The sequence below is a fragment of the Agelaius tricolor genome, unplaced genomic scaffold, assembly GCF_023055355.1.
Source record: "Agelaius tricolor isolate 1412-34295 unplaced genomic scaffold, bAgeTri1.0.p SCAF_5, whole genome shotgun sequence".
NCBI classification, from domain to species: domain Eukaryota; kingdom Metazoa; phylum Chordata; class Aves; order Passeriformes; family Icteridae; genus Agelaius; species Agelaius tricolor.
The window spans coordinates 1,076,461-1,103,243 of record NW_027269265.1 but is presented as its reverse complement, the minus strand read 5'-3'; the positions used below and the strand labels follow the sequence as shown (position 1 = coordinate 1,103,243).

The window sequence follows — 26,783 nt, the reverse complement described above, 5'->3', positions numbered from 1 at the left end:
AAACCCAAAGAATCAGTGCACACTGCTGTTCCACCATCCTCCATGACCAAGGGAGAATCTAACCCCAGTTTTAATTTGTTCACTCCTGAAATACTCCAGGTTACCCTGGGAGTAGAAAGCCTCTAGAAGCAAGGAAAGGGAGATGGTCCTGGGAATGTCCAAGGCCAGGCTGGAACAACCTGGTCTATGGAAGGTGCCCCTGCCCGTGGCAGGGGTGCAATGGGATGGGCTTTAAGGTCCCTTCCAACCCAAAGCATTCCATGATTCCTGACTCCTGCTGCTGCCAGCCCTCAGAAGAGCCCTGGCACAGGAATTCTCTCCCACAAGGAAGCTCCCTGCTTTCCCTGAGCACTGACCTCAGCAGCAGCCTGCAGAGCCGGGTTCCTGCAGCCAGATCCAGCTGGGGGGATGGATGTGCTCCTGCCTGGCTGCTCTGGGGGTGGATCCAGCATCCCAGCCATGGAAGCTTCCAGGCCCAGCAGCCTCTCTGTGTCCTGCCCCCCAGCCTGAGGAGCTGTGGCTTCCCCAGCCCCGCTCCTGGGCTGTGCAGAGGGGGCTGAGGGCAGAGCCTTGGGGAGCTGCCCCTTGCCCTGCCCTGCTTCCAGAGGCCTCTCCCTGCTGGCTCCCATCTCCCCCTCGCTGGAGTCACTCAGGACAATGATTCTGGAAGGTTTCTTCTTCTGCAGGGGGGCAGGAGTGTTCCCTGCCCGCCGGGCCTGGCTCAGCCTCCTCCTCCTGCGGGTCAGGTACCACTGCCTGCTGCCCTCCCTGGTGAGCAGCTCAAAATCCACACACTCTTCCTCCTCACTGCAGCCACTGGGAGCCTCCTCCTCCTCCTCCTCATCCCCCACGCAGAAACTGTCCTCAGCATAGGCCACGTCTTGCTTGGGGATCTGGGGGGAAACAGAGCCAGGAAAGCTGCAGTGGTTCTGCTGCTCCTCAGCAGGAGGGCCCTTGGCTTATCCAGCCCTCCCCACACGCAAATTCTGGGGCTGAGGGGCTTCAATCCCACCCAGAACCACCCCTGCCATGGCAGGGACACCTCCCACTGTCCCCGGGTGCCCCAGTGTCCAGCCTGGCCTTGGGCACTGCCAGGGATCCAGGGGCAGCCCCAGCTGCTCTGGCAATTCCAGCCCAGCCAGGAATTCCCAATCTCCCACCCATCCCTGCCCTCTGGCACTGGGAGCCATTCCCTGGCTCCCGTCCCTCCATCCCTTGTCCCCAGTCCCTCTCCAGCTCTCCTGGAGCCCCTTCAGGCCCTGCCAGGGGCTCTGAGGTTTTCTTGGATCCTTCCCTTCTCCAGGCTGAAGTCTTGTGTTAGAACTTGTAATTTACCAAAAAAAGGCTGCAACTGCTCTGCAAAGCAGGCCAAGAACCTCACTGTGGTCCCACAGGGGAAGTCCCCAAGGAGGGAGCCCCTGCCTTCCTGCAGGGGGACACAGGATGGGTAAAGCAGAATGTAATCTTATCCCCCGAGGAGTTGCAGCTGGACCCTATTACTAAAGATTAGGAGCAGGTCAGATGATAACAGGCAACACCTGTAAGCAATAAGAACAAGTGGTATAAAAGAGTGGATTGGTGGGAACTGGAGTTGGAGAAGTTAAATGGCTGCTGCAAGGACCAAGAACAGACAGTGCTTAGAGGAGCTGCCTATGAGAAAACATTGAGGAGGTAAGAAACTCTGAGGCTATGGAATCCTTGTACTGCAACGATAAGAGAACTCTTGACATACAGGACACCATAGAATGATACTAGAGCTGTTGTAATATATAAGACAAGACCTTCCCACCTGGGAGAAGATGGCTGAGGGGTTGAACTCCCTGTGGACCATCTTGTAGCGGCTGCCGAGGGCGGGGCTGCGCACGGAGCTCAGGTACACGGCCCTCATCTCACTGTCTGCAGGGCACAGGAGGAAAAGGAATTCAGGCTGAGTACAGAGAGAATCTTTAATTCACACCTGCTACACCGTGCTCTCCGTGTCCCTTCATGGTTTCCCAAAGGCCTGCATTTCCCAAAGCAAAAATCTGCAGTTCTCCAGAAATCCCAAAGCCCAGGCCTAAGGATTTAGAATGAAGGAGGGCAGGGATGGGTGGGATATTGGGAATTCCTGGCTGTGCTGGAATTGCCAGAGCAGCTGGGGCTGCCCCTGGATCCCTGGCAGTGCCCAAGGCCAGGCTGGACACTGGGACACCCTGGGACAGTGGGAGGTGTCCCTGCCATGGCAGGGGTGGCACTGGGTGGGATTTAAGGTCCTTTTCCACCCAAACCACCTTGGGATTCCAAGTGTACCCAGCCTGTGTCATGAAAGCTGCCATTCTATCCCAGAATATCCTGAGCTGTAGGGTCCTACAGGGATCATCCCAGCCCCATCCCTGCCCAGACCCCCAACAATCCCACCCTGGGCATCCCTGGCAGTGCTGTCCAAACCCTCCTGCAGCTCTGGCAGCCTTGGGGCCGTGCCCATTCCCTGGGCAGTGCCAGCACCCTCTGGGATCATGGAACCTTTCCCTGATCCCCAGCCTGGCCCAGCCCCAGCTGCTCCCTCAGGATGCAGGAGGTTTCCAGGCTGGCAGAGCCCCGGATGCTGTGGCAGGAGCAGCTCCTGAGCCTGGGTGAGGAGGTCACAGACCCTGGCTCCCACCCCAGGGCTCTCCTGGCTCTGGGATGCTCTGGGAGTTCCCCACTCACCATTGAGGGCCTGTGTGGGTTCCCCTTCATCATCAAGGAACTGGGCCAGAGACGGGCTCGGCTCCTCCCCGGCGCTGTCGCTCTCGTCCGACGAGATCCCCTCAGCATCCAGCAGGGACAGCTCGGCCTCCTCCTCCAGGAACTGCCTGCCTGCAGCCTGCACACCATTAGGGCAATTAGCACTGCCTCTAATTAACCAGCACCGCCTTAAATCAGGGCTGAGCCCATCAGTGGGGATCGCTCATATGAGCAAGCAGCCCAATCCTCATGATGATGATGATAATAATAAATTTTTATTGTAGTTATTGCTATAATAATAATTCATTATTTTATTGTGTTAAAAATATATAAACAAAATATATAAATTTGATATATTTTTATAATATAACATACAATCCCAGAATACCCTGACCTGGAAGGGGTTCACAGGAAATAGAATAAAATATAATATGAATAAAAATAATATATATAATGAATATACCATAATAAATATAGGATATTATAATTTACTATAATAAATATACTATGCTAAATTATAATTCATTATATATAATAGAATAGAATTATAATATAATATATAATATGTAATAAATTTAATAAATATAATTGATATAATAAATATAATAATATAATATTTTTACTATAATTTGTTATAGTATTCCTTTTTTTGTTTCCCTTCTGGACAGGGGCCTGACTCCTCTTAGGGTATCCCTGGAGCTGCCCTCTGAGCTGTTCTCTGGTGTCACAGCTGTCACCCAGCCCTGCAGTCCCCTCTGCCCCCCTGGCCCTTTCCCCAGCATTCCCAAATTCCAGCTGCAATTCCAGCTGCTCCAAAGCTGAGCTCAGTGTCCCTGGGGGACACAGTGCCACCCACCTTGGCTGTCACGCAGCTCCTGGCACGTTTGGCTCCTCCTGGCCGGGGCCTGGCCCTGGAGCTGCTGCTGCCCCTCTGGAAATCCCCACTGTCCTCACTGGATGTGTCTGACTGCAATGGGAACACACAGAGTGAGCAGGGCTGCAGCAAGGGCCCCTCCCAGCAAGTCACAGAACCCCAGCCTGGGTGGGTGGGAAGGGACCTTAAAGCTGCTCCAGTGCCACCCTGCCATGGGCAGGGACACCTCCAAATAACAGGGCAGGAAAATGGGATTTGGATGAAAAATCAGCTCAAAGGTGCCATGAATTTGCTTTTTTTTTTGGTTGAAAGCTTTGTGGCAGGCAGGTTATTTCACCCTTCCTGGCTGCCAAACAACAACTGCAAAGTCACCAAAGGCCCTGGATCCCTGGCAGTGTCCCAGGCCAGGCTGGACACGGGGACAGTGGGAGGTGTCCCTGCCATGGCAGGGCTGGCACTGGGGGGACTTTGAGGTCCCTCCAACCCCAACCATCGTGGGGTCCTGTGAAGTGTGGAGACCCTGGGAGGGAACAGAAGGGAGGCAGGAGTGAGTTCCCATCAATTATTGATTATTTCTCCCCATTTCTTTGCTGACCACGTTGGGAGGGCGCCGGCGCTTCCTGGTGACCCGAGCTGGAGACTCCAGGTCACTCTCATCCATCCCCTGTGGGAACAACATGAACATCAGCACACACAGAAGTTTGTGTTTTGCTGCTTAAATTGCCATTTTGCCTCTCTTGTCTATTTTTTCCCCTCTAAGACTCACATCAGGAGACATCAAAACATTATTTTTTATCCTGTTTTTTCTCTGGAAAACGATCTCTTCCTCGCTGTCACTGCTGGGTCCTGCAGAAAACAGAATAAACAACATTCACCAGAATTGCACAGTTCCCAACACAATTTTGTTAGAGCTGAGCAATCAAACCGTGCCTCTCTCAGAAAAGCACCTCCAAAGGAGATTATTTATTGATCTACAGGGCAAATATTGTTCTCTTCAGCCTTGTTAATCAAAAGAGATAATCTCCAGCTGGGATGGACAATAAATCCTGCTTCCCTGGAGAGTCCTGGGGGGAAGTGATTTCCCCAGGCAGCAGAGGCAGAAAAGGGGAAGAGAAGCAGGACACCAAGAGAAGAAGCCATTAAAAGTTGAGCAAGAGCCAGAGTTGTGGCAGCACTTTGTGACACAAATCCCTGTGACAGCAGCGACTGGGGCTGCAAATGTCACTGCCAGAGAGGCCATGGAGCTGTCCCAGGGCTGGAGCCAGGCTGGGAGAGCTGGGAATGTTCCCCTGGAGAGGAGAAGGCTCCAGGAGAGCTGGAGAGGGACTGGGGATGAGGGATGGAGGGACAGGAGCCAGGGAATGTCCCCTCATGGCCCCAACTTCCAGCATCTCAGCCATTACTCCTCTTCCTTTCAACCTTCCCACCTCAGCCATAAAACCAAAGTGAGGATCCAAAAGATCCTGGATCCTGTTTCCTAACCACAAAGGTCTGACTCCTGTCCCACCAAATTCCCTACCTGCAGCATGGGATCCATGGAGTTTGGTGTTTTCCAGGCTTTCTGTCCTTCCTGGAGGGGAATCCAAGGCTGATCTCCCCAAGTTCTGCCTCCATGGGCTCTCTTTGACTTGATCTACAGGAGGCTCCTCTGGAATTTGCTCCCTGGCATTTGTGAAGACTTTCATAGAAATTCTTTTGACAGCTTTGATATTCACACCCTTCCTGCTTGTTGGGGTCAGAAGTGCTGAAGGCAGAGGTTCAGGGGGTTCCCTTCCCCTCCTGCTGCCTCCTGACTCGAGGACAGGCCCTGCAGCAGGAGCACCCTCGGCCCCTTCCCTGCCATTCCTGCCCCTGCTCTGATGTGACAGTGGTGTGGACACGTTCCTGCTCTCAAGCCCCCTGCAGTCCCACCCTGGGGAGGTTTCCAGCCTGGAGCCATCACTCAGGGATGTCTTGGCACTCCCCAGGGCTCTGTTCAGTGGGGGGTTCCCAGCATTCCTGCTCTCCTCAGGGGTCTCATCCCCGCTGTCCTCGATGGAGAAGCCCAGGTCGAAGGTGACAGAGAACAGGTCCTGGGAGCAGTCGTAGGGATCGTCCTTCTCCAGGGCCATTGCTGATGTCCCCATGGGTTCCCTGCAGGGCTGGGTGGGGCTCACACAGGGCAATTCCCTGCCTGGCTCTCCCTGTGTCCCAGGGATGGTCCCAGCTGGACCTGCCCTGGCTGGAGGCTCAGCGCTCATGGGGCTGCCCTCGCCTGTGTCCTCACCAGCCTCATCCTCAAACAAATGCAGACTCTGCTCCTCACCAGGAACGTCAAGGGCAGCCTCTGCTGTGTCCTTGGGAAGGAAAGGCTCCTTTGAAGGGCCGTTTGTCAGGGGCTGGTCCCTGCTGGGAGCGTTGTTTGGGATTTCAGGGAATTCCTCACTGTCAAACAGGCCATCAAAGCTGTCATTCCAGAGCTGCTCCTCTTCAACAGCAGCAGCCGTGGGAGATGACACAGTTTTGGACAAATGGGGACTTCTTGAGGCACAGAGTTCCCTGGGCACTGTCACTTTGGGATTCTCCAGGGAAGGATCAGTTTTTGGGGACATGGGGGAGACGCTGTCCTGCAGTGCCTCTGAGTGACCATCGGGGAGAACTTTTGGGGAAGGAGATCTTGTTCCTTCCTCTCTCATCAGGCTCTCCAAACCCTCCAGTTCATCCCCAGAGGGAGGGGACTGTGACAAAAGCCTTTGCACCTGGGAAGATGTTTGTTCCAGCCCTGGGGGCTCCTGGGGTGGTCCTGGGAGTGTGAAGGAGTCCCTGCAGGATTCGGGGAGATAAAACAGGTCCGAGGCCACGGGGGAGGTCTCATACCCTGAGTCCCCCTGGATCCTCCCCAGGGCTCCACAGGCTTCACCTGCAGGGCTGTTCTCCTGTGCTGCTGGACTGGCAGGGCTTTCAGAGCTGTCACTGTTGTCACACAGGTCAATAAATGCATTTAAGTCAAATGTCACCTCCATCCCCTCGTCCTTATCGCTGCCTGGGTGAGAGGGTCCAGGCACAGCAAGCCTTGTTCCTGAGGGAGGGGCAGGGGGAGCCTGAGGCAGCACAGGCACCTCCTCACTGAGTCCAGGGGCTCTTCTGGGAGCCTTGGCTTTGGTTGTTTTAAAGGTGGCAAAGAACTCACTCCTGTCATCACCTGCATCAGGAGGGAATGGTTTTGGTTTGGATTTTGCCAGGTCTTTCCTGGAGCAGCGAGCTCTCTGATGCCAGGGGGCGTTGGCCATGGAGGGATTCCTTTTGTCCCCTGCAATGTTCACATCTTCCATCCGTAGGTGAGGCTGGAGCTCCTGCTCATAGCTGCAGTCTCCCTGGGGACACAGGGCACAGGTTACCAGAGGCACAGCCAGGGCTGCTCACAGCCTGCTCCAAACAGGGATGAAGGTTTTGTTCTCCTGCAGAACTTCCCACAGACTCTGATCAATTTTTCATGATATAAATCTGCTGCTCAAAAGGCAACCAGCTCTGTTAAACATGCACAGTGGACCTGGACATGGAGGATCTGAACAGAACAATTATTTTTGGGCAGCTCAGGCAGATGAATCCCTGGATTCCTTCATCACTGAAATTACATGAGGTGCTTTTATAGAGGGTGAGGAAAATGACTTTATAATTAGAGATTGGCTTGTCTGAAGATATTTCTGGAAGCAAGATCCAAAGCCACCTTCCAGGAATTTGAAGACTGATCCCTGACAGGGTTGGGGATCCTCTCTGGTTGCAGCAGGCAAAGCAAACTGTGCACTATTAACAGATTTTGTCATTAATCATCATCACCATCATTTCAACACCAATTTCACACAGATGCTGATGCTTAAACCATCCATTCATAAAGATATCCAAAGAAATTCCAAGTCTGGATTTTTTAACTAAAGCTGCCTTAGGAGAAGGCTTAATAAAAACAGTGAGGAAAAGAATTGTCACAAGAGGGCTTTGGGATGATTTTGATCTGGCAGGTTGTAAATAATTTGTTTACCTCAAGCCTGGTCAGAACACAGACTCAAGACCTGGAATTCTTTGTCTGAAATGCAAGAGGAACAGCAGCCCTGGTTCCAGTTCAGTGCCCAGGTGTCACCTGAGCAGAGCAGCATGGAGTGACAATAAAGGGTCTGATAAGGGCCTGTTTGGGTTTATCTCAGGAGCAGCTCCCCCTGCACAAGGGCTCAATTCAAGCATTTCAGCGTTCGTTACACAAACAAGACAGAAATTAAATGGATTAAGGATTAATTAGCTGCCAAACCACTGAACACGAGTGAAACAGGAGGAGGTGCTGTCCCTGCTCACCCCACACGGTTCTGAGAGTGCAGCGCTGATCAGGCTTGGTCCAATACTGCCCTGCAACCCAAAATCAACCAAAGTGCAACCCCAAAGCCTACAAACCCAAAATCAACCAAAGTACAACCCCAAAACCTACAAACGTCAAACTCAAACAACCCCAAAACCTACAAACCCAAAATTAATCAAAGTACAACCCTAAAACCTACAAAGCTCAAACTCAGACAACCCCAAAACCTACAAACCCAAACCCAATCAAACTATAACGACCAAAACCTATAAACTCAAAATTAAGCAAAGTACAACCCCAAACTCAATCAAAATACAACCCCAAAACCTACAAACTCAGAGCCAATCTCCAACACTCAAAACTTACAAACCCAAACTACAACCTCCAAAACTTACATACCTAAAACTCAAAGTACAAGCCTCAAAACCTCCAAACTCCAAGTCATACCCCTAAACCTAATCAAAATACAACCCCTAAACCCTACAAGCCCAAACCAAATCAAACTACAACCCCCAAAACCTCCAAACCCCAAACGCAAACTACAGCCCCTAAGCCCCATCCAAGTACAACCTCCAAAACCTACAAACCCAAACCCTCTCAAATACAGCCTCCAAACCCTACAAATTCAAACCCACTCAAATACAGCCTCCAAACCCTACAAATTCAAAATCACTCAAATGCAACCGCTAAAAGCTACAAATTCAAAATCACTCAAATACAGCCCCCAAAACCTACAAATTCAAACCCACTCAAATAGAACTTCCAACACATACAAATTCAAACCCACTCCAATACAACCCCTAAAAGCTACAAATTCAAACCCACTAAAATATAAGCCCTAAAAGCTACAAATTTAAACCCACTAAAATATAAGCCCTAAAAGCTATAAATTCAAACCCACTAAAATATAAGCCCTAAAGCCTACAAATTGAAACCCACTCAAATACAACCCCTAAAAGCTACAAATTCAAACCCACTCAAATACAGCCTCCAAACCCTACAAATTCAAACCCACTCAAATACAGCCTCCAAACCCTACAAATTCAAACCCACTCAAATACAACCCCCAAACCCTACAAATTCAAACCCACTCAAATACAACCCCCAAAACTTACAAATTCAAACCCACTCAAATACAACCCCTAAAAGCTACAAATTCAAAACCATTCAAATACAACCCCTAAAACCCACAACCCCCAAACTAATGGAGTTTCCCAGAGCAGCTGTGGCTGCCCCTGGATCCCTGGACTTTGGGGCACCCTGGGACAGTGGGAGGTGTCCCTGCCATGGCAGAGGTGGCTCTGGGTGGGATTGAAGGTCCCTTCCCACCCAGAGCTGTGTGGGGCTGTGGGATCCAGCAGGATCAGTGGGGAATTTCCCAGGAATGTCCCCCCACAGCCCCTGAGTGCTGAGAGAGGAGCTCAGCCCCTCTGGAGCCTGGCAGTGCTGCTGGGGCCAGGGACAGCCCAGAGCCAAATTTAGCACTGAGGGCAGAGCTGGGTGACCTGCTTTGGGCTCAGGGCTTGTGTAACTGCTCCACTTCCACCCTAACACTTTCACCTGCACAAAACACCCTGTCCCAGCCAGGCCACCCCGTGCTGGGACACCGAAAGGGCACTTTTGGGATTAGCACGGGTTGGCCTGAACGTGCACAAATGGGGAACCTTAAATTACCTGCCCAGCTCCCCTCTAACCCAGAGCTCCAGGGTGTACCAGCTCCTCAGAAAATAGGTCAGGAGCAGGAAAACAGCTCTGGGATTATTGTGCTCAATCAATGAGCCTGCCCGGAGTAACTGATTCACTTTAAAAAACAAAATATGCCTTAGCATTGAGAATAGGAAGAGAAAATGAAAATTTTAATATTAAATGTAAAATGATAATATATTAATATAATAACACTGTATATATTATATACTATATTATTATAGAGTATATTATATTATTATAGAGATATTATAGACTATATTATTAATATAATATAATATAATATAATATAATATAATATAATCTATATTATATCTTATGTATTATGTAATATATATTACATTATATTATTATAACTAACTATAATATTATTATAATAACTATAACTATAGTTATATAGCTATATAACTATATAGTTATTATAATAATCATATTATTTTATATTATAGTTATAATATTATATAAGTTATCAAATTATTTATTTATTGAATTATAATAGTATAGATTATAATATTATGTGATTATATTAATATTATATATTTTAAAATTCTTTTTTGATATGTAAATAGATGTGTAATAATACCCATTCTGGTTCCCAGTATTTAAATTTAATGCATCAAGTACCAAAATTGAAATTACCCCCTCTCTCCTCATGCTCTGCTTTGGATGCACATTTTCTGACAAGATTTCTCTGCCTGATGAAACCCTGGTGCTGCTGCTGTTTGAAAATTCAGGATAAACCCATAGACAGCTACAACGTGGGTTTTTAACAATTAAAGCCTGAGTGAAACCCTGCAGAATTCCCCCTTTGTGTGCTCTGGCCAAGCAGAAGCTGCTCCTCACTCAGACCCTCCCAGCCCTCCCCATCCCCTCCTGGAACAGCTTCAGGCCCCTTTCCAGCCCAAACTCCCTGTGATTGCAGGAGTTTGTTCTGGTCACCCTTCCCATCTTTTCCCAGAACTGCTGCTTTGCTGCACTGATGCTCCCTGCCCAAAGTTCTGGTGCCCTGAGCTCAGACCTGCCTTTACTCATCAGCCCTTCCAGGAACTGGAATCAATCCCTGCTCCCTCACTGCTCCCTTTCCAGAACACACTTCAGGGCAAGAAGCACTGTCAAAAACTTGGTTTTGGAGGTTTAAGTGGATTACATGAGATGATCTTTAACAATTTATTTAGTTGGGTCATGGAAGAAGCCTGAGGGACACAGAAACCCCAATTTCCTTCTACCAAACTGAGATAATTCCCTCCCTAATGGTGTCACATTAGTGATGGATCTGCTCATCCTGTGGGGTTTTGCTTTCTGCTACCCAATAAAAACAGCCTAAGATCCCTAAAAAGAAGGATGGTTACAAACCCCAGGATATGTGCCCTGGCAAATATGGGAGCAGGAGCAATAAAGAGGCTGAAGAAATGAATGTTCAAGAACATCAGGAAATAAATGAGGATGCCCAGAAAAGCTGTGGAAGTGTCCAGGGCCAGGCTGGACAGGGTTGGAGCAGCCTGGGACAGTGGAAGGTGTCCCTGCCATGGCACTGGATGGGATTTAGGGTCCCTCCAACCCCAACCATTCCAGGATTCCATAAGAACATTCCCATTTAGTGAGAACATGCCCTGGCCCTGCTCTCTTTGTGTCTTTGGCATGGCAGAGCTGGAAGCTGAGGGCAGGGATCCATGGAATGGTTGGGCTTGGACCATCCCAAATCACTGTGACTCCTCTGTTCTCACTGGAAGCACACCCCCAGCCCCAGGAAAAGCACCAAGCACCTGCAATTCCAGCTCTATAAACAACCCAGCCCTGGTCTCAATTAATGCTTGAATTCAGAAAATTTGGCAACAAGGTCAGAAGAGGCAACTCAAAGGAACTACTTGAATTGGAGAGCTGAGATTTTGGGGCTCCCTGGCACACCTCACCCTCCAAAACCAGCCCAAAGCCTTCCACCTTCTCTGGAAGCAGAAGTTTTGACACATCTCAGAAGAGGATTTTAATCAGAGAGAATTTATGGGCAATGAGGGCCTAAAAAACCCAGATAAAACCATTTCATTGCCCTTATTTGAACCATTTTTAACTTTTCATTCAGGGTCTCCTGAGCAAAAAGGTCCAGCTGGCTGAAAACACCAAATTTTCCCCCAAAACACATCTGACTTAAAACTCCAAAGGCTTGGGAAGCATTTCAGGTTCACTGGGATTGCAGAGTGTCCTGGGAAGCTTTTCCCTGCTGGCAGAGGATCCCCTGAGGCAGCCCCAGCCAGATGATGAATGACAGCTGATTCCAGAGCCAGCAGCTCCAGGCTCATCCCAGGGTTAGGAGATGTGTCCCTCCCAAGGTGTGTGGAGTCAGAGGGTGAAAAACCCAGACAATCCCAAACATTTTGGGATTTATTTTGTTTTTCTTGTGAAAAGCTGTGAGTTCCCACTGCCAGCTTGGAAATGAGAAAGCTCCAGAGTGACCCTCCCAGTCTGGACACTAAAATGAAGCATTCCTGCTCTCCTAAGGAAAAACAAAGCGCTGGCACTTGCCCTTTTCCCTGAGAAACCTGGACAAATATCATCCCCCTCCAAGGATCACTCTGCCCGGCCTTATGTCCAACAGCACACTTGAATTTGCAAAAAAATGCTTAAAAGAGATGGAATAGTTTTGCAGAAGGACAACTTGATTTGTTCCCATCCTGCACCAAAAATGCCCCTGGGAGTAAATCCCCCATCTGCCCCACAGGCGTTGCTGTAGCAATAAAGCCCTTGGGGCATTAAAGGCTTTTCTGGATGTGCCTTTTACAGGGGTCATATCTGGGCCTTCTTTCACTTTTTTATTTTCTTTTGACTGGGCCAACTTCTTCTCTAAGATTTTAAGAGCATATAAAACCAGTTTTTTTTTTTTTTTTTTTGCCAATCCTTTTCACTTCATCTATTAAAAAAAAAAGCCTTTAAATTGACTTTTTTAAGCTATTATACAAAATATAAATAATAATATAAAATGCAAATTTCTTGAATCACTGAATGAATACAAGAAAAGGAAAGCCACACATCTGTGAATTTCTTCTCTAACAGAAAACACCCAAAAAACCACACAAATGCCTTTTGTGCTGGTTTCTATTAGGTCATGACAAATCTCTGAATGAAATTCTGCCCAAGAAATAACTGAGCAGAAATTTCCAGATCATTTGGTTATTCACTGTAAAATAATGATTGGCCTGATTTTACGTTTCATCCCCCAGTAAGAAAATGATCAATAAAACTGTGGTTTGAGGTCCCCTCTCTCAGGTATTTAAGGAAAGAGCTGTGACCTGTGTTGGTGTTAAACCCCTCTGGTAATTAAGCACCGTAAATGAACGTCACAGATGAGCTGGGTGTAATTAGCCATGGAATATTTATAGCAGGAACCTGGATGCACAGCACATCCATGCAAACCCTTCCACCAGAGGATCATGGAAGGGTTGGAAAGGACCTGAAACCCCACCCAGAGCCACCCCTGCCATGGCAGGGACACCTCCCACTGTCCCAGGGTGTCCCAGTGTCCAGCCTGGCCTTGGGCACTGCCAGGGATCCAGGGGCAGCCACAGCTGCTCTGGCAATTCCAGCCCAGCCAGGAATTCCCAATTCCCAATCTCCCACCCATCCCTGCCCTCTGGCACTGGCAGCCATTCCCTGGCTCCTGTCCCTCCATCCCTTGTCCCCAGTCCTTCTCCAGCTCTCCTGGAGCCCCTCCAGGCCCTGCCAGGGGCCCTGAGCTCTCCCAGGACCTTTCTCTACTCCAGGGGAGCATTTTGAATTCCAGTGGGAAACCCCCAGCCTTGGGAGCACTGTCAGTGCCTCCCAGGAAGGCAAGGATGACTTCAGGGAATGTCACTGAACCTCAGACAAGAGCTCAGTGTCAGAGCTGTCAGATCAGATCCCATAGGACAATGCTGCCTCTTCCCTTTTTGTGGGACACTTTTGGTGTCCCTGGACTGGCACCAGCTGGCTCAGTGTAAGAAAGAGCCCAGGAAGCTCTGGAGTTAATTTAAAACCCTGGTGTCAGTGCTGAGTCCAGCCCTGCCAGTGCTTTGTTTCTCCCTGGGACTCCCCAAGGGGTGAGTGTCACCTTGTGTCACCTTGTGTCACCTCCTGTGCTCCTGGGGCACCCTGGGCACACCAGAGACACCCTGGGAGGAAGGTAAGGAATGAGGAAGCTCCACACCTGCACCTCTGCCTGCTGGCACAAATGGAGCAGGCTGGAGGCCAACCCAGCTGGAGCTCACCCTGCACAAAAGGAGGCTCAGGGGGCACCTGCTGATTCTTGAACTATTTATTTCCCTGTTCCTGACATCTCAAGCTGCACCAAGGGAAATTCAGGTTGGATATCAGGAAAAAGTGTTTTACAGAAAGAGTGATAAAGTTCTGGAATGTTCTGCCCAGGGAGGTGGTGGAGTCCCCATCCCTGGGTGTGTTTAACAAAGCCTGGATGTGGCACTGGGTGCCAGGGTTGAGTTGAGCTGTTGGGGCTGGGTTGGACTCCATGATCTTGAAGGTCTCTCCCAACCCAGGGATTCTGTGAGTTCTGTCCCATCCCTGCCCTCTCCCCTGCAGTGTGTCCTTGAGCCCAGCTGGGGACAGGGACTGTTAGAGTGGGAAACAAATTTGTAAAAAATTCTCCAAGCCTGACAGAAGGCTCACACAGTGTACAGCTGTATACAAACCTTGAAATAAGAAATGCTGACTTAAAAATACCATAGAATAAGACAGAAACTGCTGAAAAAAATTAAACTAGAAACAAGTTTCAAAGGATGGCCTTACAAATAGGACTAAATACTTTAGAGAAATAGAACTATGAAAGATGCATTGTAATAGGACACACAAAGAGTTATTTTAGATAATTAGCTTTAAGGCATTTACAACATAGTGTAGCTAAAGCTGATAGGCCAAGAAACACCTATAGTGTATTGTAGTTAAGAAATAGTTAGCTTCTGATTGTGATAGCATGAATTAGAACATCTGTATTGTCTCACCCTTCTCATGAGACTGAAAATAAAATAAAAGTTTTTAAAACACCTCTCAGTTGCCCCATCTCTGGGCCAGAAAAAGGCCTAATCCAACATCAGAGGAGTCAGGAATGTCTCTGGTGGGATGGAGAAGCTTTGGCCAGGTTTGATCACAGCCTCCCTTTCACACCCCAGGAGCACAACCACAATGTCTCCATTCTCCTCCTTGATTAGCCCTGGTATTATTCAGGAAACTCTGGCAGCTTAGCAACAGCTTCTGATGACCTAAAAAACCTCCACGTGCTGAAAGGCAACGTTTGGGGAGCTCAGCTGGAGGGAAAAATAAGGTGGTGAACCACTGAAGCCTCCATCCACCTCTGCACCCCCTTCCTTGTGCCTTGCAGAAGGATTTCTGTATCCATCCCTGCCAGAAAACAAAATTCCCATCTCCCAAACTGTTCCCATCCATGTTTGTTTGGCTTAGTTCCTCTTATCCCTTAATTCTTAGGAACAATTGGCTTTTCAGTTCATAAAAACAAGCTCAAAAAGCCTAAAATAAATCCCCATAAACATGCCATGGGCTCCTGCATGACTTTTCTGTCAGCTTTTGATGTACACACGATATCAAACTCTTCCCAAATCCTGGAATAGCTCTGATATCCCTCGTGGTGGCCTTGCTCCTTGGCATTTGGAGCTCCTGTATTTCATGTCATTCTGTCACAAAGTGATACTGGAATCCATTAAGAAAAGACTGATTTAAGGGTGGGGTTTTTTTCCCCTTTTTTTAAACAGTTTCTGTGGAAAAGATTAGGAATCACAGCACAGCAGTGAGAGACATTTTAAAACAAGATTAAATACACATAATTCGTTTCACAATTACTGTTTTTTAAAAATTTCATTCTTTTTGAACTATTCTAACTGTGCATTCAGCCCTTGGGCAGGTTTCTTACCTGCTGGTGCCTCATCAGCTCCATCATCTCCATGGCCCCGATGAAGAGGTGACAACGATCCGAGTGATCCACCAGGGATGTGGGCAGAGGCTGATTCTGCCAAACGCTCCACTCAGACAGGGAGAGCTCCCGAGCTGCCCCCTCCTCGGCCTTCTGCAGGGGAAACTGGCATGGCAAAGGAGATTTTCAGCAGGGAATTTTTTGGCTAAACTTTGCCATCAGGGACAATTGTCACAGACAACTTTTATTAAAAATATTTTCCTTAAGATTTTTCCTCCTGAGAAGCTGAGAGGCCTCAGGCACAAAATGTAACCAATGGTTATCTGCTGCTGTGGAATGCAACAGGTGCATCTGGGATTGGCCCATGTGGTTGTTTCTAATTAATGGCCAATCACAGCCCAGCTGGCTCGGACAGAGAGTCCGAGCCACAAACCTTTGTTATCATTCTTTCAGATTCTATTTTTAGCCAGCCTTCTGATGAAACCTTTTCTTCTATTCCTTTAGTATAGTTTTAATGTAATATATATCATAAAATAATAAATCAGCCTTGTGAAACATGGAGTCAGATCCTCATCTCTTCCCCAATCCAAGAACCCCTGAGAACACCATCACAATACAGAAATGCAGAGAAGGATTTAAACATCTGGTCTGAAGTAAAACCATCAGGAGCAACCTGGGCGAGGGGAAGGTGCCCAGGTGTCTCTGCCCAGGGCAGAGGGTGGAATGAGATGGGTTGAAGATCCCTCTAAACCCAAACCATCCTGGCACTCTGTGAACACAGCATCCTGCATGGAATTCTTAAAAACAGGAGCAGAACTTAATGGATACTGAGACTTCCTAATATAATTTTAATTTATCGACCCAACTTTTAATTTACAGACCTAACTTTTTACTTACAGACCCAACCTCAAAGACCCATTTCAAACATCCAATTTTTAAATTCTTGACCTCAAAAACCCACATGTAAAACTCAAAAAGGCATTTTTATAACAGACTTCCTTCAAATCCAGAGTTAAGTCTGGCATTTCCAGCATCCTTCAGGCCTCGTGTCCAAGGCAGCATTGCATGGAACTCACTGGTGCTTCCTCCAGCTTTTCCAAGGTTTCAAACTGAACTCGAGGCAATACTGGTTCCTTTATCTCATCACTTTCCTTAATCCTGTAGAGCCTGTCCCATATTTCAAACTCCTCAGGTGACAAGGACCAGCTCTCATGGGAGTTTGTTTTCTTTTGGCCTGTGGGGGGAAAAACAACAACAGGAAAATGTTACCTGCTGTAGGAAAAGGGATGCACAGAATAAAAGAACTTGCTGTGGTACCAGGCACAAAAAATAAAATCTCTCTGAGCCACAACCAAGAGCAGATGCAGAGAATCTGAATCCAGGGACAAGCATCCAAAGAGTGTTAATGTTTTTTATGAATAAATATCATTAAACAGCTGGTTTGGGGCAGGGCATCACATAAAAATACAGACAGATATAAATCACTATCCCAAATAATGCCAAATCCTTTCAACAGCCCTGGCTGGGAAGTGATTCCAAAGAATCAGAGTTGAGAATGTGTTGAATGATTGTGTTCAGGCCAGATGTGTGAAGCTGGGAGAAAAACAATGAAGGTAATTTGCCAGATTCAGGGGTGGATCTGCAGCCCAGGCTCTTTTGGGAATTAATGCCACAGAGGAGGAATCAGGATCTCTCAGTCCTGTCAAGGTCCAGCTGCCAGGGCTGTGTCTGCACAGAGCAAACCCAGAGTCCTGCTCAGGTCCTGTTCAGGAGAACCTGGAAAAATGAACCAACACTGATGCTCCTAAGGCCATCACTGAAACATCCCAGAAGATCAACACTGCTGTGGAGTATTTCTGACTCAGGTGTGGAGGTCACTTTCCTGAAGAGATAACACCCAGTCCAAGGAGCTGGCAGGGGAGGAAAAAAGAGACCTGAAGGAAAAGGAAATGAAGAACAATCCTCAAAGAAAAATTTGGAATCAGGGAATGTTGAGTGGGAAGGGACCCATAGGGATCACAGAATCATGGAATGTTGAGTGGGAAGGTGATGCCTCAGGTTCAGCTTTTCTATTTTCACATTCTGTGCTGCTTTAGTGTGTGGGTCTGGGCTCCACATCAGGGGATGCTGAGCTCTGTGCACAGAGCAGGGAGACAAAACAATTCCTGCTCCAGCTGGGCACCAAGGACAAATGATCCAAACCTCAGCCCAGGAGCACAAACCCCGTGGGCTGGAGAGAGAAAAACAAGCAGGGTGGGACTGCAGGGGCTAAAGCTGGAATGGGACAATGAACTGCAAGGTGCAAATGGAGCAGAACTGATCCCAGGGACAGACCCCGTGCCCGGCCGTGCATTTTGGGGCCATTTTGGTTCATCTTGGGTGCAGGCCTGGCTGGGCTCTGGTGCTGCCCAAGGTGGATGCACGGAGAAGATGCTTTGAATCAATCCCTGCTTTATTCTGGAACTCCATCCAGCCTCTGCTCTAGGGCAGCCTGCACAAGGGACCCACAGGGATCACAGAATCAGGAATATCCTGAGTGGGAAGGGACTCACAGGGATCACAGAATCAGGAATATCCTGAGTGGGAAGGGAGCCACAGGGATCACCCAGCCCAACCCCTGTCCCAGACCCCCCAACAATCCCACCCTGGGCACCCCTGGCAGTGCTGGCCACAGGCCCCTGGAGCTGTGGCAGCCTCAGACTGTGCCCATTCCCTGTTCCTGAGGATCTGTTCCACCCAGCCCCACCAGGGCACGTGGGAACAGCAATGACTTCAGTGCTGTTGCAGCTCCCTGGGACAGGGACAAGATGATCCCCTGATACCAGCCCAGGTGAGCCATGCTGCAACCCTGGCAGGCAAGGAGCCTGCAGCAGCTGCCAGGACCTGGGAACAGAGCATTCCCAGAGATCTGGGGAGGATTGTGGCTGCCCAGAACATTTCCCAAACACAGAGAAAGGGACCTGGACAAACACGAGTGCTGCCATCAGAGAATGGGAGCACAGGGAGAACATTCCCATCCTCAGGGAGGCTGATAAGGCTCAGGGATCAGGGCTGGGAATCAGCACAGCCTCTCCCCTCCATGGGAAGCAGCTGGTGCTGTCCCATGGGAAATTATCCTCCAGAACATTCTGAGTTAGGGATGCCAGGCCCTACCAGACACAAACACAGCACTCAAATCATCCACGTTACTTTCCTTGTTTTTCTCCAGAACTAATGCATTTTCATTGTTCTTGAAGTGGGAAGAGAGCAAGAATTAGCCACAGGCAACTGGAAAGGCATGAAAACCCCACAGAGCAGGTGTTTAAACCCTAAAGCAGGCGTTGGTAATCTCAAAAAGTGAGTCCAAACCAATTATCATTAGGATAAAACCAGCAATTATAGAAATAGTGTGAAACTGTAAAATCAAAAAAGCTCACGGTTATTGACCACTCAAAACTGATCCATCTGAAATGAGGGAGTAGAAGAATTGTGGAGAAGCAGCAGAAGAATAAAGAAAATGAGGTTTCATCTGGACAAAAGCAAAAAGAAAAAGGAATTACTGGTAGCTTGAAATGAGATTCAGCTCCCAGGAACAACAATATTAAAATGCTCCTCACTTTAGCAAACTCTTAAAAAAAACCTCAAACAAACAAAACCCAAAAATCAGAGAGAAAAAAGAATATTAAAATACAAGAAGTTATATAAGAGGCTTATGAAGTAAAGGGATTTTTTGCTGCACTTTTTGAAGGAGAGCTCTGAAAACTGCAGGACACACTTGGTCAACAATGGGGCAGCACAAGATATTGGATCCTTCTGGGGCTGACAGATGAAAGTTATGGAAGAGCTTTTGAAGTGAAAGAGGGGTGTGAAATGAATAGAAACTGGATCAAATTAAGAAGAACAGGAAATGTCTATTTTTTCAGGTAATGAGTGCCAGGACAAGAGGAAACAGCCAGAAGCTGTGCCAGGGAAGGTCCAGGTTGGACATGGACAGAATTTCTTCATGGAGAGAGTGGTCAGGCCTTGGAACTGGCCAGGACAGGGCTGGAGTCCCCATCCCTGGAGGGATTCAAAGCCCTGTGCATGTGGCACTTGGAGACATGGGGCAGTGATGGCCTGGGCACTGCTGGGGAATGGTTAGACTCAAGGGACTCAGAGCTTTCCAACCTAAATGATTCCATGATTGTATTTATTTTGACAAGAAAACAAGGAGAATGCTTGACATTCCTGTGATAACTCAGCCCTTGACAGCTCAGTTTCTGCCATGGAGAAACCTGAGGATGAACTGGACCTCAACAACAAAGTGAGAGCAGAGATAAGAACACACCCAGCTCACCCACTGCTGCCAGCTTTACCCATTTTTATCGTGGAAACAGGCACTAAAATGAAAAGAAAATGCAAAAAAGTCATTCTTTTCTTTGTCCCCTTTTGGAGCTTTATCCTGAGGGTCACTAAAACCAGGAGCAGCCCCTGGTTGACCCAACAAGGGGGAGGATTCCACACAAGGGTGGTGCTCAGTGACCTGCACAGGGCAGCCCTGGCTGGCAGGAGGGGCACTGAGCCCTGGCCACCATGGGCACAGAGCCCTGGTCACCGTGGGCACTAAGCCCTGGACACCTTAGGGACTGAGCCCTGGTCACCTTAGGGACTGAGCCCTGGTCACCGTGGGCACTAAGCCCTGGACACCTTAGGGACTGAGCCCTGGTCACCTTAGGGACTGAGCCCTGGCCACCATGGGCACAGAGCCCTGGACACCTTAGGGACTGAGCCCTGGCCACCATGGGTACAGAGCCCTGGTCACCATGGGCACAGAGCCCTGGACACCATGGGCACTAAGCCCTGGACACCTTAGGGACTGAGCCCTGGCCACCATGGGCACTGAGCCCTGGTCACCATGGGCACTAAGCCCTGGACACCTTAGGGACTGAGCCCTGGCCACCATGGGTACAGAGCCCTGGTCACCATGGGCACTGAGCCCTGGACACCTTAGGGACTGAGCCCTGGCCACCATGGGCACTGAGCCCTGGTCACCGAGCCCTGGTCACCGTGGGCACTAAGCCCTGGACACCTTAGGGACTGAGCCCTGGCCACCATGGGCACAGAGCCCTGGACACCTTAGGGACTGAGCCCTGGCCACCATGGGCACAGAGCCCTGGACACCCTGGGCACTGAGCCCTGGACACCCTGGGCACTGAGCCCTGGCCACCATGGGGACTCAGCCCTGGCCACCATGGGGACTCAGCCCTGGACACCTTAGGGACTCAGCCCTGGCCACCATGGGCACAGAGCCCTGGACACCATGGGGACTCAGCCCTGGCCACCCTGAGGACTCAGCCCTGGCCACCATGGGCACAGAGCCCTGGACACCTTGGGCACAGAGCCCTGGCCACCCAGAGGACTGAGCCCTGGCCACCATGGGCACTGAGCCCTGGCCACCTTGGGGACTCAGCCCTGGCCACCATGGGCACTGAGCTCTGGCCACCTTCATCAAATCAACCCGGGCCACCTATGGGGACTCAAATCCTGGTCACTTTGGGGACTCAACCCTGGCCAGCTTTGGGGATTCTATCCTGGTCACTCTGGGGACTCACCCTGGCCACCTTCTGGCAATTCAGCCCTGGTCACTCTGGGGACTCAACCCTGCCCACCTTTGCCTACTCAGCCCTGGCCACCTTTGGGGATTCTGCCCTGGCCACCTTTGGCTACCCAGCCCTGGCTACCTCAGGCTGCTCAGCCCTGGTCCCTGTGGGGACCCAGAGCCCCAGCCCTGCCCACATGGCTCACCCAGAAGGGCAATTCCAGCCCCTGTGCTGCTCCCATAGCAGGAACATTCTCAGCATTAGCGTTTCCTTTATGCCCTCCCTGCTCGTTTCTCTTTTCTAGGACAGACCAACAAATGCTCCAAAATGATTATTTTCATCCCATGTTGGGCTCTGATTGTTTTCCAGCAGCTGTGTCTGTTCAATCAGAAATAGGAACTTTCCCAAGGCTTCCAGTTCCTTCTTTCAAGGAGTTGCTGTTGGTCTTTACAGAAAGCACTAACAAAGAGATAGAGCAGAAAAATTCACAAGTATTTATAAAAGGAGCTTTTTTCCTCTCTTAGGATTGTGTTGAGTTTCCTGAGCATTCCCATGCCATTGGACTGCATCAGCTAGAAAGCCTCCAAGAGAATATTCCTAATTTCCCTCCAAGCAAGTCTGCACAATTCATAAATATCCTACCCTTGATTTCTCCTTTTCCTCACAGCAAAATCCTTCGGTTTTCAAGCATTTCTGGTTTATTGTCATTTACAAAGCCACAATGCCCAGAGCAGCTGTGGCTGCCCCATCCCTGGGAGCATCCCAGGCCAGGTTGGACAGGGTTGGAGCAGCCTGGGGGTAGGGGAAGGTGTCCCTGCCCTAAATGGGATTTTCAAGTCCCCACAACCCAATCCAGTTTGGGATTCTGGGATTTTGGGATGAACATTTGCCTCCTGTGTGAGTGACTCCATGGAGGGGGATGAACCAAGGCCTGGCTCAGGATGTGGAGGTGCAAGGGCAGAGCTGTGAGGGTGCCCAGGAGAAGCCCTGGGCAGTGCCTGAGCTCACAGAGTGACCCTGAGAGCCCCAAGCTCCCAGGAGGGAGGGCTGGAAGTGCTGGGAACACCATAATCCTCTTACCAGTGACACAGGCAGAGAGAGCAGATTTCCTCTCTTTGGAAAGCACCCTGGAGGTGCTCTGCTCCTGTTTTTCAGCAGTGATAAACATTTTGTGCACTTTGGGATTGATGCCTTCTGGAACCATCCGTGGGCTGTGCTGGTAGAAACGAAGGGTTTTGTTCCCTGAGATGGCTTTGTGGATGCTCCTTTTGTTACACTGGCTTTGGTTGTAGGTCTGAAAGAGAAGGTAAATGGATAAATCATCTGCTGATTGATTGGTTTTTTCACAGCATTTGATCAAAACTAAAAGAACACCTCAGTGTCTGTGGGGGTTCTCATTATTTCCTGTTCCCTCAGCAAGGAGTTGTTTGGTTTGGGGTTTTTTAATGGACCAGAAGCAGGCACAGCACTGGAGAGTGAGAAAGGAGCACAGCCCTTGCCTGGGGGAAGTTACAAGCTGTCACTGATACAGGGATGATGTAAATTAGATTACATCAGAAACAGGGAAAGGAGCTCAAGCAAAAAAAAATAAAAAAAGCCTAAGATGATTTGTTGATGTCATGAGTGCTCTGAGTCCTTTTAATTACACCCCATTTTTATTGTGCAATGGAGAAACCATGGCAAAGCTGGGGAATGTGAGGAGAGAAACTGGGGCCTCCCTCTGGAAGTGCCTCCCCAAGGAGGTTTTGGGCTCTGCTCCTCCCTGGGCCCCTGTGAGACCCTGAGTGTCCCAGGGGGCAGCTGCCACCTGACAGAGAGCATTTCAGGGAGCAAAAATAAATAAAATAAATCATTAAATAAATAATTTCCCTGGATAAAACTGGAAGAGGCCCACAGCCAGCTCTGATAAACCCCTCAAGCATTCCAAAAAATAACTTTTTAATCCTAGAACAGTCAAACCCCAGTGTTCTTATGGCAGAAAAACATGATGTTCCCAAATTAGCAGCATCACAGAGTTGTGACTTCACTGGCTTTTCCCTCCCCTGTGCTTCCCTGGGCTGAGCAGCTCCAGGGGACATCCCAGACCCATCCCAGCAGCCCCAGGGGACATCCCAGAGCCATCCCAGCAGCCCCAGGGGACATCCCAGACCCATCCCAGCAGCTCCAGGGGACATCCCAGACCCATCCCAGCAGCCCCAGGGGACATCCCAGAGCCATCCCAGCAGCCCCAGGGGACATCCCAGACCCATCCCAGCAGCCCCAGGGGACATCCCAGACCCATCCCAGTACTCCAGGGGATATCCCAGAGCCATCCCAGCAGTCTCAGGGGACATCCCAGAGCCATCCCAGTACTCCAGGGGACATCCCAGAGCCATCCCAGTACTCCAGGGGACATCCCAGACCCATCCCAGTACTCCAGGGGATATCCCAGAGCCATCCCAGCAGTCTCAGGGGACATCCCAGAGCCATCCCAGCAGCCCCAGGGGACATCCCAGAGCCATCCCAGCAGTCTCAGGGGACATCCCAGAGCCATCCCAACAGCTCCAGGGGATATCCCAGAGCCATCCCAGCAGTCTCAGGGGACATCCCAGAGCCATCCCAGCAGCTCCAGGGGACATCCCAGAGCCATCCCAGCAGTCTCAGGGGACATCCCAGAGCCATCCCAGCAGCTCCAGGGGACATCCCAGACCCATCCCAGCAGCCCCAGGGGATATCCCAGAGCCATCCCAGCAGTCTCAGGGGACATCCCAGAGCCATCCCAGCAGCTCCAGGGGACATCCCAGACCCATCCCAGTACTCCAGAGGACATCCCAGACCCATCCCAGCAGCCCCAGGGGACATCCCAGAGCCATCCCAGCAGCCCCAGGGGACATCCCAGAGCCATCCCAGTACTCCAGGGGACATCCCAGAGCCATCCCAGCAGCCCCAGGGGACATCCCAGACCCATCCCAGTACTCCAGGGGATATCCCAGACCCATCCCAGCAGTTACAGGGGACATCCCAGAGCCATCCCAGTACTCCGGGGACATCCCAGAGCCATCCCAGCAGCTCCAGGGGACATCCCAGAGCCATCCCAGCAGCTCCAGGGACATCCCAAGCCTGGGGCCTGGGGCTCACGGGAGCTGCCACGTGGAGAGGCTGCCCTGGGAACACGTGGGAGCCAGGGAATAAACACTGAGCTGACAGAAATTCCTGCCAATATCATGCTGCCAGACCTGCACTGACTCCTTTCACCCAGTAAAACATTTTCAAAAGCTTTGTGATTGACCTAAAGTGGTTTGATTAAAAACAACTCCAAAATTAAAGCAAGCAAAATCCCAAAACTAAAACAAAGGGAAAAAAACCACACAAAAACCCCCAAACAAATTCCCATGAATTAATACATGGACATGAATGATTTAGCTGCAAATTAAGAGATGGGGAAAAACCTCCACACTAAGTCACCTTCCAGTTCTGCTGAATTTAAAATCCCAACAACAACCCCAAAAGACACCCTCAAGGAAAACCAAACAAACCCACCAAGACAATATTGGTTTGCAATTAAACTTATTTCCTGACCTCAAAATAATTAAAAAAAAAAAAAAGTATACAATGACTGTTCTACCTGAGGGGAGATTCTGCTTCAAATATATCTGAGAAAATCTGGACAGCACAGTAATCCAAGTACTTAAGTGAAGCTCCAAGGAATTTAAGGGACTGTTTTATATCCCATTACAGAGCAGAGCTTTCAATAGCAACCAGCCTCCGTAAGCAGCACCAGAAAATATCTATTTACAAGCTCCACTCTGGTTTATCATTTTTAACTCCCATCCCTTCAAAGGGGAAACTTTTTTCCCCCCAGGGAGGATTCTTTGCAGTCTCAATCAGAATTAAATCCCTGCCATCCACAAATCCCAACCAGAGCTACAGCACTGACTGGAATAAATTAAATAATACCAAGAATCTGAAATTTTGGGTTTAGAATTGATTCACACAGATGTTGGATGTATTGGTGTGCACTCCCTTTCACTGGGGATGGCAGCAGGGAGTGCCCAGCCTGTCCTGCCCCAATCCTGCCTTGTCCCATCCAGGCCCCAGCTGTGGTGGGATCCCCCAGCTCCCAGCACATCTCCAGTAGGACATGGATGTCCCAAGGGACAGTCTGTACTCACAGATGATTAATTATGCTCTCTGCCTGAGTGCTGGGCTGCAGGAGCCCAGCCAAAGTGGATTTGCACCTAAGCCGATCTCCTCATCCTCACACGCAAGAGCGCGGCCACTAAAGCCAGCTCTGGGTGCCAGTGGCGTCACCAGCCCGGTAAGCGCCAGCCTGAACAGCCACTGTCACCAGCAGCACCCCCAGTGTCCCCCCCAACTCCAGCCCCCACCCCACACCCTCCTCTGCACCCTTGGAAAGCCCTGGAATCTCGGAGTTGCAGTTTAATGCTTGGTGACATGGCAGGCTGGGAGAGCTGGGAATGCTCCCCTGGAGAGGAGAAGGCTCCAGGCAGAGCTCAGAGCCCCTGGCAGGGCCTGAAGGGGCTCCAGGAGAGCTGGAGAGGGACTGGGGACAAGGCATGGAGGGACAGGAGCCAGGGAATGGCTCCCAGTGCCAGAGGGCAGGGATGGGTGGGAGATTGGGAACTGGGAATTCCTGGCTGGGCTGGGATTGCCAGAGCAGCTGTGGCTGCCCTGGATCCCTGGCAGTGCCCAAGGCCAGGTTGGACACTGGGGCACCCTGGGACAGTGGGAGGTGTCCCTGGCATGGCAGGAGGCAGAGCTGGAGGATCTTTCAGGTCCCATCCAACCCAAACCACTCGGGGGTTCTGTGCTGGAGATTCCTGTAACAGTGAGTGAGGAGACTGAGCAGAGACTCCCTGGGGGCTGCAGCTTTGTCCCAAGGGACAGCTCTGAGCTCTGCTCCCTGGGACAGGGACAGGACCCAGGGAAGGGCTGGAGCTGTGCCAAGGCAGGCTCAGGCTGGATTTCAGGGAAAGGTTCTTCCCCAGAGGGTGCTGGCACTGCCCAGGCTCCCCAGGGAATGGGCACAGCCCCAAGGCTGCTCCAGGGGGGTTTGGACAGCGCTGCCAGGGATGCTCAGGGTGGGGTTTTTGGGGTGTCTGTGCTGGGATGCTCCCTGAGTGTGGAATCCTCTGAATCCTTCCCCCCTCAGGCAAATCCCCAGGGCACTGCCTTGGACAGACCTACCAGAGAGTTTTCCCCAGCTGGGCAGACAGAAAGAACTTCCCCATGTAATCTTGCACAACACCATGATCCATCCCAGTTCCTTTCCCCTTATATCCCAAATTCTCATGGTTTCTCCTTTCCCTGTTCCCTCATGGGTTGTGCAATCCCCAGCGGCTGACCCCATCTTCCCTGTAGGGCAGTGCCCTTTGCCTGCCCCTTGTGCCACCCTGTCACAGACATCTTTTATGAAAAATCCTTTCCTTAGGATTTTTCTTCCTGAGAAGCTGAGAGGCCTCAGGAACAAAATGTAACCAATGGTTATCTGCTGCTGTGGAATGCAACAGGTGCATCTGGGATTGGGCTCATGTGGTTGTTTCTAATTAATGGCCAATCACAGCCCAGCTGGCTCGGACAGAGAGTCCGAGCCACAAGCCTTTGTTATCATTCATTCTTTTGCAATTCTTAGAAAGCCTTCGGATGAACTCCTTTCTTCTATTCTTTTAGTATAGTTTTAATATAATATATATCATAAAATAATAAATCAGC

At 49.9% G+C, this 26,783-nt stretch overlaps 1 protein-coding gene across 2 annotated transcripts in view; it reads right to left on the bottom strand.

Moving 5' to 3' along the window:
* The window catches only part of FANCM (FA complementation group M), a 58,953-nt gene that overhangs the window by 2,418 nt on the left and 29,752 nt on the right, over positions 1–26,783 (bottom strand). For both annotated transcript variants that reach the window (XM_071426028.1, XM_071426029.1), the window contains exons 11-20: positions 22,152–22,365; positions 16,590–16,747; positions 15,514–15,678; positions 5,100–6,933; positions 4,347–4,426; positions 4,176–4,244; positions 3,563–3,673; positions 2,689–2,845; positions 1,790–1,896; positions 357–893 (exon numbers count right to left, since the gene is read on the bottom strand). In XM_071426028.1, coding sequence (XP_071282129.1) covers positions 357–893; positions 1,790–1,896; positions 2,689–2,845; positions 3,563–3,673; positions 4,176–4,244; positions 4,347–4,426; positions 5,100–6,933; positions 15,514–15,678; positions 16,590–16,747; positions 22,152–22,365 — 3,432 coding nt within the window. The remainder of the gene's footprint in view (positions 1–356; positions 894–1,789; positions 1,897–2,688; positions 2,846–3,562; positions 3,674–4,175; positions 4,245–4,346; positions 4,427–5,099; positions 6,934–15,513; positions 15,679–16,589; positions 16,748–22,151; positions 22,366–26,783) is intronic.